At 36.0% G+C, this 14,113-nt stretch overlaps 1 protein-coding gene across 2 annotated transcripts; it reads right to left on the reverse strand.

The window, feature by feature from the left end:
• Positions 1-1,363: 1,363 nt before the first annotated feature.
• Positions 1,364-13,786, reverse strand: LOC124161132 (myosin light chain 1). Of its 2 annotated transcripts, XM_046537374.1 has the most exons (7): positions 13,696-13,782; positions 13,397-13,424; positions 8,707-8,847; positions 7,783-7,950; positions 6,221-6,307; positions 3,762-3,828; positions 1,364-1,578 (listed from the first exon to the last, which is right to left on the reverse strand). In XM_046537374.1, the coding sequence occupies exons 1-6, from the start codon at positions 13,696-13,698 to the stop codon at positions 3,782-3,784; spliced, it is 474 nt and encodes a 157-aa protein (XP_046393330.1). In that variant the 5' UTR covers positions 13,699-13,782; the 3' UTR covers positions 1,364-1,578; positions 3,762-3,781. The 2 variants fall into 2 exon arrangements, with proteins under 2 accessions (XP_046393330.1, XP_046393321.1); XM_046537365.1 differs by lacking the exon at positions 3,762-3,828 and having other exon boundaries at positions 13,696-13,786.
• Between the last annotated feature and the right edge of the window lie 327 nt (positions 13,787-14,113).

The following is a 14,113-nucleotide window of genomic DNA, read 5'->3' on the forward strand; positions in this document are numbered from 1 at the left end:
ATTTTTACTTTTAAAATTCCCCACCCCTTGAATGCACGTAGTGTAGTTTTGGAGCAATTCCGTTTTGAGCATACCAAGATAAAACATATCTGTGCCTGATTTCTTACTTCAACAACCTCAGCATCCTATTATGTCTTATAAATATCCAGGTGGCACATATATTTTAATGGAAGCATCTACCAAACTTGTCAATAATAACACCTCTGAGCCAAAGCTGTAGCCATAAGAAATTTTAGGATGGGTAGGGATCCCAAGGAGCATGCATGACCCCTGGTATTTTTGAGTATTTAGCTCTGAAAATCCCTTAAGAGCGAAATGGTTAATGTATGCTCATATAACAGCAGCTAAAACTTCCTTGAGCAAAAAATGACTAAATCTCGTTGGAAACGAAGATATATGCCCAATATGTCTTCTCCATTTGGGCCATGACCGATTTGATTTCCATAGAACACAATTCAATCAGCCCAAATAGCAAATTCAGTCATGTTACCTTCAACTACCCTTGACAGAAGTTTTTGCCATAGTTTTCGTTTTAATAGGCAAATGGATTTGCCATGTATGAGCTAAGCTAAAGCGAAATTGGAATTGGCTGATTTTGCTATTCCCATAAGAATATTAATAGTAAAGCCCAATTATTTGCAATAACACTGAGTAGAGCACAATTAGAAGGGAAAATATCATTTTGAATGATAAAAAAATATCATTTACTTCACATTACAGCAGTAGGCACCTCCTCAATGAAATATGAGTGTAACTATCCATAGGAATTCATAAATTTACCCTCAATATATGCCTTTAGGACTTTTATCATAACTTTTTACCATCACAGACATGATTACGTGATATAAGATTGACACCATAATTATATACAAATGACTTCCAATTTAGCATTAAGGAAAGCTGGCCTGACTTGGCAGTCATGCACATCCAACCTACAAATATGTTGAGAATACACATTTTAGGAGTAATTATTTTTGTAAAAATGCTCTCACATTCATATCATTTAAAGCTATGGATCAACATATCATCAACACATCTTCTTATTCTTTGGACCGACTAATCAAATTAGTGTCAATAACTCTCCCTTACCATTAACTGGATTCAGGTGCACCAGTAAAAACACTTCACGATATCCATAGAAGAGTTCATAATCATTGAAGGGTGCACATAGCTAGGCAAACCATTCACAATCTAATAATGGCCTCAATTTATTTAATGACTGGCAACAGGTACATTATAGTTAACAAAGATGATGGTTCCACTGAATGCTTGTTAAAAAAAGCTCATTTGATCTTAAAGAGAGGGCCATTGGAAATGATAAAGAGTGGTGTATTGTACATTTTCTAAAAAAGAAAATCGATCATACAAATTTCAGTTTTTATTTTTACAGTATTAATATGAGAGATGTTATGAAAACAGAAATTATGGCCATGAGATGACGTAACCATATATTCAGTTGTATTTGATGTTACAAAGCTCAAAAAATTGAGTTTGAAGACGCTGGCACTTCCATTTATTCTTTCTTCTCCTCAGCTGGTGGCTCTGGGAATGGACCAGCGACCATTTTCTGGAGAAAGGCTGGAAAATAATGCATAATATTTTAGCAAGAACATTAGCAAGTTTTCCCTGAAAAAAGACCCGATGAAAACTAGCACAACATAATTGAGCAAACAAGCATTGTGTTTCACATTAAAAAGCATAAGCACCTAATAGATTTGCGTTATATTGTATCACACAAAGTTAGAGCATTGCCATTAATTTTTTTTTATGATGCTTGAAAGACCAACACAAGAGTAATCACCATTTGAATGCAGCACTGGAGCAGTAAAGCAATTACTGTTTGATGAGGCTTTAAATGCTTCAGGAACACCACTTATCTTAGCTAAAGCTACCTTGCCTTCTTTCAACTCAAAAAATGATAACTCACTTTCATGCATTGCAGAGATATATCTGAACAGTATGATGGTTTAAAACAGATTCGAGATTTTTCACAGATGACTTGAGAGGATAATATATAAAATGATCTCACTGCAAATATAAATACATATTTATCTGGAAAAAAGTCATTTATCTGTGTATATCAACTAATTATGTACACATAATCTTTTCATTTTCTTAAACATGTATTTTCCCCTTCCATTTTCTCCCTTATTTTCAGACTTCCACTTCAACCCACAATAAATGCTCACAATAGAATCACTTGGCATGTGATTTTATGGTGAACCTTATGTCTCATATGCTCTAGTATTCCTCATATTGCTCAGCACTTCAAATTCCCCAACCACCAGCACAACTTCCAAACTTTCAGCTTACATTCCAGCCTCTCCTCAGGAAAATCCTGAGCCTACATCTGCAGGGGGTCCAGTGCTGATATGCATTTGAAACCTCAGCGGAACTTTTATTGCTTAGAGACATATTTCTCTACACATAAAATCCAGCTAAAGCCTCATCTACCCCAAATGCAGATTTCCTCGCCTACATTCATTTAACTAGCTAGTTCATTTTTCCTATCTACTGCATACAATATCTGCCCAATAAAATACTGATATGATTTTGTTTAGGCAAACTTTGATAATGTTATTAATCAAGAGAGTTTCCAAATATGCCAAATATGACCAACACATTTGTGTTCTCATTTGATGAATCACATCCAATAATTATGGATGTGATTGATAAGCCATGGCTCAAAATTTAATAATGTTACTTGTTTATCTAGAGAGTGAATCATTCAAATTTTATGTTTCCTAATCCAAATCCAATATTAAATCAGTGGATACATGAATGCGTCATATGAAAATATTTTATCACAACGAGGAATTTTACTGTCCATCAAATCCAATCTCTATTAATCACCTCATCTTAATCATAAGGCGATGATGATTCCAGTCTTTCTCTCATAAAGTAAGTAGAATTTTTTTGCTGCTTTGCACTAATCTTTTTCCTTCAAATACCTTTTCCTATTTCATCTCTTTTCCAAGAATACCATTAACCCTCATCAGGTAAATTTTTCTCCCAGCCTTCTTATCGACAATGAATACATCAAAGTTTGCTGTGATGAACAGAAATCCCAATCCCACTTAACAAAGGCAAGGTTTTTCCAGTGTTGAAACACATTAATACACAAACAGTAATCACAAAATTAACACAACATATAGCAGTTCAGAAGTCCACAAGGTATATGAAGTGCAAAATTTGAGTTAGTAATTCATAAGCAATAACAATTTATTCCTGAATGGGTCCGTATTTACCCATACAATAACTATAGTCATTATGTTTCCGCAAATCCTTAGAAGACCCATAGTTGATTCATCATTGCCAGGGGCTTATAAGGGTATTTTTTCAACCTTAATCATTAAAATTATGATTTAAGAGGGCCATTTTCAAAATTGGACTTTGGAATCAGTCAAAAAATGAATATGTAAGTGGAAGGCAAATTGGAGGCCAACTAAACTTGATGACTGATGGTTTCCTCCCTTCCTTTAAAAATTAAGAAAGAAGATAGCCTTATCATGACTTTGAAAGTAGATACCTTTAATACCAATTATGGTACCAACTACTAAAACTGAAATTCAGAATATACTTCACAAAATATGACCCACTTTTACATTTACAATGTAAAATAATCTGTAAGAACAGCTCATGCCATTATAAGTATTTAGATCAATAAATAGTGAAGCTAAGCGAGGAGAAACAATGAAAGCAGTAAAGCATTGGTTAATCTCTGCGAAGCTGGATTTCCATATACTTAACACTTTACTCACATGTCTAGCCTCAAAGGTTCTTAATTGGATTCTGGGAATGGTCCGGCTGCGAGCTTTTTCAGGAAGGCTACAAAAAATGTGCATATTTGGATAGGATAAAGGTTTTCTACAAAAAGTGCATTTCAATAATGGAAGACAGAGTACAACAAAACACATGCTCATCAAAAACTACAATAACAAAGGGAATGGTACTACAAATATACAACTTTAAAAATCATTCTTTTTATCCATGACAAAGAAATTAACTATATGAGAAGACAATTATATAAGGATATCATTAATCTCTTCCATCTTTATAATAAACCTATATTTTAATTTATAAAATTATTAATAAAAGAAGATAATTTGTCAAAAAAAACTTAGAGAAAGTCTGAAAAAGTAGGTGACCCTATAATCACGTCCCCTAAAAAAGGGTCAAAAGTTGACATGAAGGAAAAGTAGCACACAATAACCATTAGCTCCAAAGATTTTTTATGCTATTGAATTTTATGACAGTTTTAAAAGCTCCAAATTCATATCAAGAAAAATTCAATTTAAATAAATTCCACTTATATCAGTGGTGTCACTGTGCCGTAATGCCATTCTGGCACTTGTTAACAAAAGACATAATAGTCAAATACCAGTTTCATCAAGTTTTAGGCCTCAAAATTTCTAATACATATATTGATTTTCTACCAAAACAAAAAAAAATTGCAATAAAATGTAAATAATAACTTGTTATTAAAAAAAACCGGCCTGAATAATATTTCACAACTGAAAAAAGTTAAGTAGAGTGCGTTCTGGCACTGCTAATTTTGCCATGACGTCACTGAGTTGTATGCCACAGGTTAATCTATCAATGATATCTAGATTTGGGGAGCTAACGTCTGATGAAATCATAACATTAAAAAATATACTCAAAAATATAAACTGCACCTAAACTTTTTTAGAAATTAAGTTTCCTTAAATATCAATTTTTATATTCCGTGTAAGGAAAATTTTGGAAATTTAGAATGTATTTCAAAATATCATACATTGATAATTTATTCATTCCTACTTCTCACTCTCCTCATGATGGCACACTAAAATGATTTAACTTCTCAAAATATATTTTAGAAAGTCCTACTTATTGCACAGCACAAATCTACTTCAACTCAGAAAGGTGTACGTGAGGAAGTGATTGAGTGGTTGATTTCATAGGAAAGGGCATGCAAATGAATTTGTAACAAATGGGCAGTGCACATGTCTTTCTATCGAGGAGATGGTGACTACATACCAAAGAAAAGACTTTTCAACAAGGATATAGGAATACATTTAGCACAGAATACGATACCACTCAAGGGAAGATGACACCACAAAGTGGACGGGATGAAATGATTTTGTTCATACCTTACCCCACTCTCCTCCATTTGGCTTTTCTCTCATCAAGAGTCAATGGAAACTAAAACTAAAGGTGTGCATGGGAGTCCTGATTATTTTACCTAACGTATGCAAGAGCCACCATACAGGTGTAAAATACTATTTTACCATTCTCATGATTGCAATTTAAATTAATATGAATTAACTATTACTATGTGAGTTCAACTATAGCTATATGAAGAAACTATGCATTAAAAGACAGTAAATAAATTTAAGGGCTATAATGAGTTTGGAACATTATAAGTAAACCTTAACACAGATAATAATTATGCAAATATCCAGGAAATCTGGATTACATATTATACTCTTAACCACATATTCCAATAATTTTACTGACTAACAAATATTTTAAAACATTCAAAATTATAGACACAATTTCAAATCTAGAGTACGTCATACAAATAAAAATGCTTTGCACAAGGACCTAGACTTCTACAGCTTTGATTTAAGTCATTGGATATAATGCATCATTTAATACATTGGTGAATGCCCCTTCACAATATAGAGGGAAAAATGGATTTTTTTTCAGCCGGCAGATATCTACAAAACTAGCTAAGAGACAATAATCAAAACTCAAACAACATGAGAGCCATGAAGAAATCTTTAGAGGCCTTTTCAATGGCTGAAAATGAATTTACCTATCATGTATGTGCATTGATATACGATTATATTATATAATATTAATAAATTTTTATATTATTATATAATATAAAAATTTTCATCATTCTGCTAAAATCATCGTTGCAAAAAATTTGTAGCTCCAATTATCATCTGCTAAGTATGTATTAAGAATTATAACCCTGGGATCATTTTCCTCTGCAAATATTCAACCAATATTGGTAAATTAGTTCCATACTGTATATCATCAATTAATGGACCCATAACTAATTGTCAAATGACCAACAGTTCATCCAAATTCAACAAACGAGTTCCCATTTCCATCTCTCTTTGAGCAAAAAAAGATTGTTTTGAAGAGGAAATGGCACAACTAGACAGACGGCTGCCATTTCCTTCAAAGGGGATGGATCTTAGTCCATAGCAATTGTTGGGAGAGTGCTTACGAGCATATGGGATGAATCCATCTTCATCCTCTTGATCACAGCAGTCCTTCATGATGGTGTCTACTTCTGCGTCCGTGAGGCGCTCACCTAAGAAAAAGAAATTTATGTTAAATGAATAAACATACAGCATATTACCCATTAAACAAGTATATCCTATAAATCGGGGTTACTCAATACTTTCATACTTGTAGGCCATGTGTTCACATTTGAATGATGCAATGAAATTAGATATTTTCTTTAATTCGCAATTATACCAATACACTCTGCCTAATAACACTCTGCATTATGCAATGTACTAATTAATGAAAATGATAGTCGTGGGTCCCAGAAGAAATTATTTTTAGGTAGGGGTTGTTCAAAAATTACTGACTTAGATGTATCCATTACAAAGATGATTCTGAAAACAAAATAGGGATAGTCTGTGCTGTTTTCTCAATATCTGCATTGCTATCAATGTCCTGTAATAATGTGATGAGACGTATGTGAATACATGACTAAAGAGAGATTTTTTCTTAGACTTTTTTTTACGGGATCCCTCCCAATTATGATGGTGCATTCTCCCCAAAACCAATAACCCTTACTTTGTTTACCTATTTTCAAAATCCTATAGTTTTTCAGTCCCCTTCAATTTTTCAAAATTCACAACTTTTACCATGCATTCACTTGTGGATGGGCAGCTACATAGAATCTCTAAAATAACCACATTTACAGGGAGTAGCAAAGTTGATAGTTAATTTGATAGACTTAAAAAAAAATACTTGATGCTTAATCATGATTTGTTTTCCATGCCATAGAAACATTAACTTGAACAGAAACTTCCAAATCACCCACAAAAAGCTAATTATCATCTATATGCCAAAATAATTCATCCATTGAATGCATATTAATCCTTCTAGACATGAACACAATGATTTCAGAACAAGTCCTATTATCACCGTTTCTAAGCAAAATCATTTCTAAGTGTTGCTGGCAAAACACAGGACATTGAGAATAATTAAGCAGTCAGCAACTCCATATTATGCAGCGTACCAAGTTGTATATCATGAGGTGCCTAAACTTGCTGACCCAGACTATTTTTACAATGCGCGAAACTTCCAGAATCATCATTACGTAGCTAATAGAAACCACATAAACATAAAAAACAATCCCATTGCCTCATTTATCAATGGCATGGTCACAAGGATCGATAAAAATTCAAAAAATTTATTTCTCTATCAACTGTGATATTTGGCAATATTCTAGCACTGAATTGTTGAGGCCTTTACTTTGTAGAATTCCATATTTAATATTTGGAAGGAAATTTCTTAGCTTTTCTACAAAAAAAACACACTTTATTGCTGACTAGTTTCGGTTACACTGTTCCATTTTCATTAGTCTTGAAAATGGTACAGTGTAACCGAAACTAGTCGGCAATAAAGTGTGTGTTTTTTGTAGAAAAGCTAAGAAATTTCCTTCCAAACATTAAATATTCTAGCAGTAGAACTAGTAGTGGTCGACTTTGACGGGAATGTCATTGAATAACCAACTTTAATAGATTATTAAGGAGCTGAAAGTTTTCTCACCAAGGGACATGAGGGTGTGGGAGAGCTCAGCCTGGAGCATGAGGCCATTTTCAGCCTTGTCGTACAGCTTCAAGCACTCAAGGAAGTCCTCATAGGTGCCACTTTCCTTCTCCTTCTTAACCTGGGAGAAAATGGGAAGGAATTCGTCCAACTTCAGCTTCTTCTCGTCTGAAAAATGGCATGAAAACAACAAAATATTAATGCACAACACTGCAGCAGATTGCCATTTCTAAAGGCTTTACTCCGCTTTCATAGACGTGGCTGTTTAGTAAGAATTTGTTTAAATTTGTAAAACTGAATGCAACGCCACATTCAAAACTTTTTAAATGATAATGTACATACAAAAATATTTTCCTAAATTCACATTTTATGTTACATCATTGAAATGTTTCTTGCAGTAGTATTGAGCCATTCCATGTGAATTAAATACTCCACATATCCCAACTCTCTCACAATGCTTTTAAATTTGACACATTAAACTTTTAAGTAATGAAAATTTCTAATTATTAAAGTTTCACAACAATTGATAAGAAATTAACAGGAAACCAAAGTTGGGAACTTTTGTGGAATTTGAACATATTTATAAGATATAGCTCTATTAGTGAACTAAGCAGTTGTAAAATTTATAAATAGGGAATAAATGGAGTTTTAAACTAAAATGCAAAATAGCCTGTTTTCATGGATTTCCCAATGAATTTTCCATCATAATTTGCTTTGCTCTTAATGCATACCGTCTGGTGCAAAGATAACCAAGAGATTTTTAGGGGCCCAGGGCAGAATTAGGATACTTCAACTTCCTTCCCACCTTTAAGAACACAGAGAATGCTTCATTGAGATTCAACGACTAACTACCCCCTTACCCTGCCTCAGAGTGGCCATGCTAGGGAGACACACAAATATATTAAATGAAATAGTTAAACTTACTCTTCTTCTTGGTTCCTCCCATCTTCTCAACAACGGCACAGGTTGGGTTGAGGTTAAGTGCTCTGAGGACATCTCCAATGTGGAAGGCGTCCACGGTGCCATTTCCCTCAAAGTCGTAGATGGAGAATGCGAATGAAGCCCCTGAGAATGAATCCATATCATCGTTGTACTCCACAAAAGTGAATCATTGCAACGCTTTCAATAAAATAATTTGACAATGATATTCTCCACATAGTGAAACCAATGCTACATCTGTGAATGATCCTTATTTAAAAGTCATATCGAAAATAATACTGAAGTCATATAGAGTTTACGCTGATAGGAAATTGCTGCAGAACTAGCCATAAAATATTATCATTGGTTAAGTTGGTATATAGCCAAAGAAAGGAGCTAATTAAAATACGCAAACATAAAAATTTCTAAGATTGCATTTCGGTTCTCTGAGAAGTAAATATAACCGTGGGTTTATGGAAAAGGGATTAATTCAGGACCGCACCTCGAATTTACAGGCAAGAGGACAGAAAATCAATACATATCGACTTCTTAGCGGTGTTAATCGAATATTTCGCGGCAGTGAAGGCAGCATTCCATTTGCGATGGAACGGAAAACCAAAACAAAATCTAATTGGGCAAGAGACTGAGAGACGTTGCAATTAAAAAAAAACTTACGATTATCAAGTTAGAAAGGCCGGTATTCCCAAAACTCGACGCTTTAATTCAACAGGCTACAATATTTTAATGTAAATTCTTGGTGTTAGCTGATCCACCTGCGGCATTGTCACGCGGTTTCCTTTTATATCAGTAAGGTCGAGCGCATTTAGCTCACCACGTTTGAAAATAAGGCGATTTATGTAATAAAAATTAATGAAGAGCTTCAAACGGTAACTTGTGGTGTTACTCAGTTACGTTAATTGTGCTCTTTCTCCTTTAGAAGATATAATATGCGCGGACACGAAAGTTTCCGTTTCCAGATTCTCTCTAGATGTATTTTTTTCGTTGTCGATTACATTTATTGTGCAATATGTAATCCTAGGCAGCAGTAAAATAGGCGGAAGTAGCATATTTGAAAAGTCAAATTCTCCCTCACGCAATTCGGGCCACATTATCCCCTTCGTGGTGGTGGCAGTGCTAACGAGGACTCGTGTCCAACAGGTAACTACAAATGAAGATCCCGATTTTCGTGGAAAATCATAAGAAACAGCCCTCTCCATCGTATTATTCAACGAGAATTTCAATTCTCTCTTTCTACTTCCATATCATTTAAACCCATAGAATAACTGACATGAGCTTCATACTTATAAAACATTGCAAAAATAATTACTCCAAGGTTCCATTAAATTAGATAAAACTTTGAATCGTCCTTATGACATAACTTAATTCCTTCGGGTAGTAATTTATCGTCATCGAAATTTATCTCCAAAAATCAATGAATTGCCTCTCTTGTTACCATGTTTAGCTTAGTCATGAAAGGAACTGCACCAGAAATGGAAATAAATGTGTGCATTCGATATAAAAATTAGCCAGCATTTATTAATCAATAGCCATTGAAAACGCAAGCAACTTAGGACTACGATTAGAAACACATATTATGCAAGAGTATCAACACACCGGAGTAAAAAATGGTAAATCTATTTCTGAACTCAGTAGGTAACGTAGAAATTTTTTTAAAATTATGCGTCAATTTACACAAATACGTTTTATCCTGACGAAAGTAGGAGGCATTATGGATTGCCAAATTAAAGCTCTTTTCAAGACGTACAACACCCCGGCTAGACGTCACGATTCACTGCGTCTAAAAATGCGCGTAGATATTTTGGAAAGCGTCCAGAGTGACGTCCCTAGCCGCCACGAACGTAAGCCAACCTCGCGAAACGGCCGTATTTAGTCGAGAGCGCGTGTAGTCCGGGAAATTGGAGCATGCGACAGCGTTTCCCCAGCTTCCTGAAGATTTAATTACGTTGACATGTTGCTTAGGTACCGTTTTTTCAAGTAGATAAAATTAGTGATTCATACTCGGATAAAGCAATAAAAATGAGGCACACACATTCCTAACGGCCATAATAACATATTTTACAAGGAAATTTTAAAAGCACAATGGCAACAATAACAGTACATTTATGAAGTTGTAAAAATTTTCGCGGTCCATATGCCGTCAATTGATAAAACATTTGGGTTAACTCGCGCCTTGTGTCCCTAAAGTCGTCTACGTTTCTTCCCGTCTGCCGGGGACTTCTTCAGAACTAGTGTGGACAGGACTAGTTCTCCGGCAGATGGAAAGAAACGTTGACGACTTTTAAGACACTAGACGCGGGTTAACCCAAAAGTTTTATCAATTGATAGCATAATAGTGTTAGTTGGTTAAAACATTTTTCTTTGCAACAAAACTTATTCTAATTTGGTTCCGAAAGAAAAAAAAGTTCAGAAAGTTTCCGGAGGGTATCCAATTTCATGCAAAAAAAACGTAGCTATATTGATAATATTGTGGTCTGTAAAATTTTATCATTTTAATACTTACTTATTAAGATCATGGTTAAGATATCAATAAAAAAACTAACTCTTCTTGTGGCGTTTGTAAAATTCCCGTATTCCCGCGATTATGATATTATCATTACTTTTAAATTTTATTGGCTAGAAGAAATTTGACTTAAGGCAATTTTGAAATCTCAATAAATAAAGAAATGGGGTGTAAACACTTGATTCTTCCAGCAAAATCATTTGCAATTTTCCTGAAAGTTAATAGCTATGGATTTGCTTATAAACAGTGATACACTCCTTTATTGAACCTACCAAGTAAGCGCTAAAATAATACAATAAATAACATTCAAATACTAAATTTCTAAAAATTATTATTTACGATTGGTGGACAAATGAAAAAGTTTGAGGATTGATGAAGCCTAAAGATATTGATTAAAGCAACCAAACATTTTAATGGAGTTGCTGCTTCTTAAAAAGTTGGCATAAAAAGTATTTTGATACTGAATCAAAAATTCAAGCACAGCGCATAGAAAAAAATTCAGCGCAAATAAATTCCATCAGTTAACCCTTGAAAATAATCTTTGCGAGAATTTAAAAAATTAAAGTTTTACGAAAACTGGAACAATATTAAATTTTTGGAAACATTAGTAATAAATTTTTCGATAATTAATTTACAATTCATAAAATATTCTATTACAAAGAGTCCCTTCAACATTCTTTCCACGCATTCCTCATGAAATCATTAAAAATATTAAACAAAAATACCGTAATGTGTCATATTTCAATCCTACCGCATTAACAGCGGTGAGATTAGAATGGATTTCCATTGAGACAATTTCCCCTGGAATCGAACCATGAGCCTTTGGTTATGAATCTTTGGATATGGGCCGTGACGAAGGCCACTACGCTATCCAGGCTCCAGATTTCCCGTACCAGTTGTACTGAGGCCGATCGTATTGGCATACAAGATGTTAGGTTCTTACGGTCCATCCAAGATGGCAACGACAGAGAGAAAGGACTTCCCTGAAGCCAAGATAGGTTGAAAGCCTCAAACTTGCGCTAGAGCCCCACATGGCGGTAATGAGTAATATTTCAATCCGCGATCGGCGGAGAAATTCATACGAATTGCCATGAGGCAACAGGGATTCATTCATAAAGTTGAGGTCAAGCGTTATTTTCAATACTTCAGGTCATTACTGAGAGCGAATTCTTTCAACCGTAGTAGTTAGGTATTGCGTTGAGCGCCTGATAGGCAAAATATAAACAAAGCTCAGTAAACCCCTTCCCCAAAGTGAAAACTCGCTTCTCCGTAAAATAACTTTCCCTCAAGGATAAAAACGACCACTCAATTATAAAAATCTCTATGGAGTTCCACCAAATAATGGTGATAACTAAAATTTAATACTTCTATAATGTCCAAATATTTCGATAAGGACATAACATTTTGGTTAAGTTTTCGCCAGCGGGTCCTCACCTATTTCAAAAAAACTAATTCAATATCCACTTCATGGCCCGACTCCATTTGGTAAAAAATACACTCGTAAGGAGAGACAACTGATGACTTCACATCACTTAAATCACATCCTTCCACACCGGCGTGGATGACACCGGGAGTAAAATCTATCTCTTTTCCCAGAATTTGCGCGTAAAGTGGTAGTGATCTGGACACCATTTCCCCATTGGCGCAAAATCATAATTGGGGCGGCCCGTTCTTTTGGGGAAAACTTTGGGGAAGAGATACTCGAAGCAGCTCCTTAAATATCCAATGAGCCCGAGGACGAGCTAAGTATAGCCCTTCTCCTCGTATTCCTCCGCTGCGCTAGCCCCGAAGGCCGGTCGCCCATTCTTCGCCGCGCTGTTCCCCTCCCCGCCCCTCCGACACCCCCGGCCGCCACCCACCCTCCCGAAGGCACGCCTTATATGCCCACGATATAATTAGCTTCCGCGCCCCGTTCGGACTCTGACGGGGCGGGCGGCGAAATATCCCTTTTGGCGGACGAACCCTCCGGAAATCTCCATCCGGAGTTGAATTATGTTCGCGTTCTTAAGACTGTCTATCGATTTATCTGTCTCCCTATGACACCTCTTGAAGCATGCCACTCAACGCAAACACTCCGAAAATCCTCTTCGCCGCGTTAGAACAAACACAGTCGCACACTTTGGTTTCACTATAGGTCCATCTCTACAGCTTTACAGCAACGTTCACTGTACTTACGTTCAACATCCCTTGCACTCAGGTCCGCCTAGGTGGAGAGAGAGAGAGAGAAAATGGATTAGAACGAGAGCTTTTCTCAAGCTAATCCACGAACTCCGACTAATCCTTGTCTATACAATATAATAGAGAAAGCACTAGATGCTCGCGATAAAGTTCGCGCATCCATGATATCGTGGTAATTTCTTCAAAAACAAGAAGAAACTAACGGCACATTCAAACAATCCTCTTCGGAAACTGAAGAAAATTCACTAAAAGCAAGGATAGTAGTCAAACTCTCTCACAGTCGTAGACTAACTCACCATTGCTTCAGCGTATGTACTCCCTTTTTCTTGACTAGCTGCTCCGGAGCGGAATTTGGACCAGAAGTGGAAGGGAGGTTGTTTGGTCCGCCGCTTTTAACCTGGTAGATGGCGCGACGATCTCACCGCAGACCGGCGCCCCTCCAACCCCATATACGATGACGCCTGTGCCCCCACCACTTCCCCCTCCCTTCCCCACCCTGAGCCTCCCCCGCCGAGCCCCCTGGGTGAAATACCCACGAGCCGCGGGTTCCGGCAATACGATCACGCAAAAGTGGGACAAGATGGACCCTGGGGAATCTGTTGGCAGTTAGCAGCGTTCATCACTCGGGCTCATTAGGCAGCCAACCCTTTCCCTTTTAGGCTAGTCTTTTCCCACCGTACCGTCGTCTAGGCATATTCTTTTTGCAAATGGAAC

This window comes from Ischnura elegans, chromosome 1 (genome assembly GCF_921293095.1).
Source record: "Ischnura elegans chromosome 1, ioIscEleg1.1, whole genome shotgun sequence".
In the NCBI taxonomy this organism is placed as follows: domain Eukaryota; kingdom Metazoa; phylum Arthropoda; class Insecta; order Odonata; family Coenagrionidae; genus Ischnura; species Ischnura elegans.

What these genes read in the sequence shown, in the direction of transcription:
- LOC124161132 (XM_046537365.1), bottom strand. An exon ending in GAGTGCAAGGGATGTTGAAC is followed by an intron (nt 8,848 to 13,396) that starts GTAAGTACAGTG and finishes ATTCATTCTCAG; the next exon opens with GGGCTTCATTCGCATTCTCC. An exon ending in CCACACCCTCATGTCCCTTG is followed by an intron (nt 6,308 to 7,782) that starts GTGAGAAAACTT and finishes TCTTTTTCTTAG; the next exon opens with GTGAGCGCCTCACGGACGCA.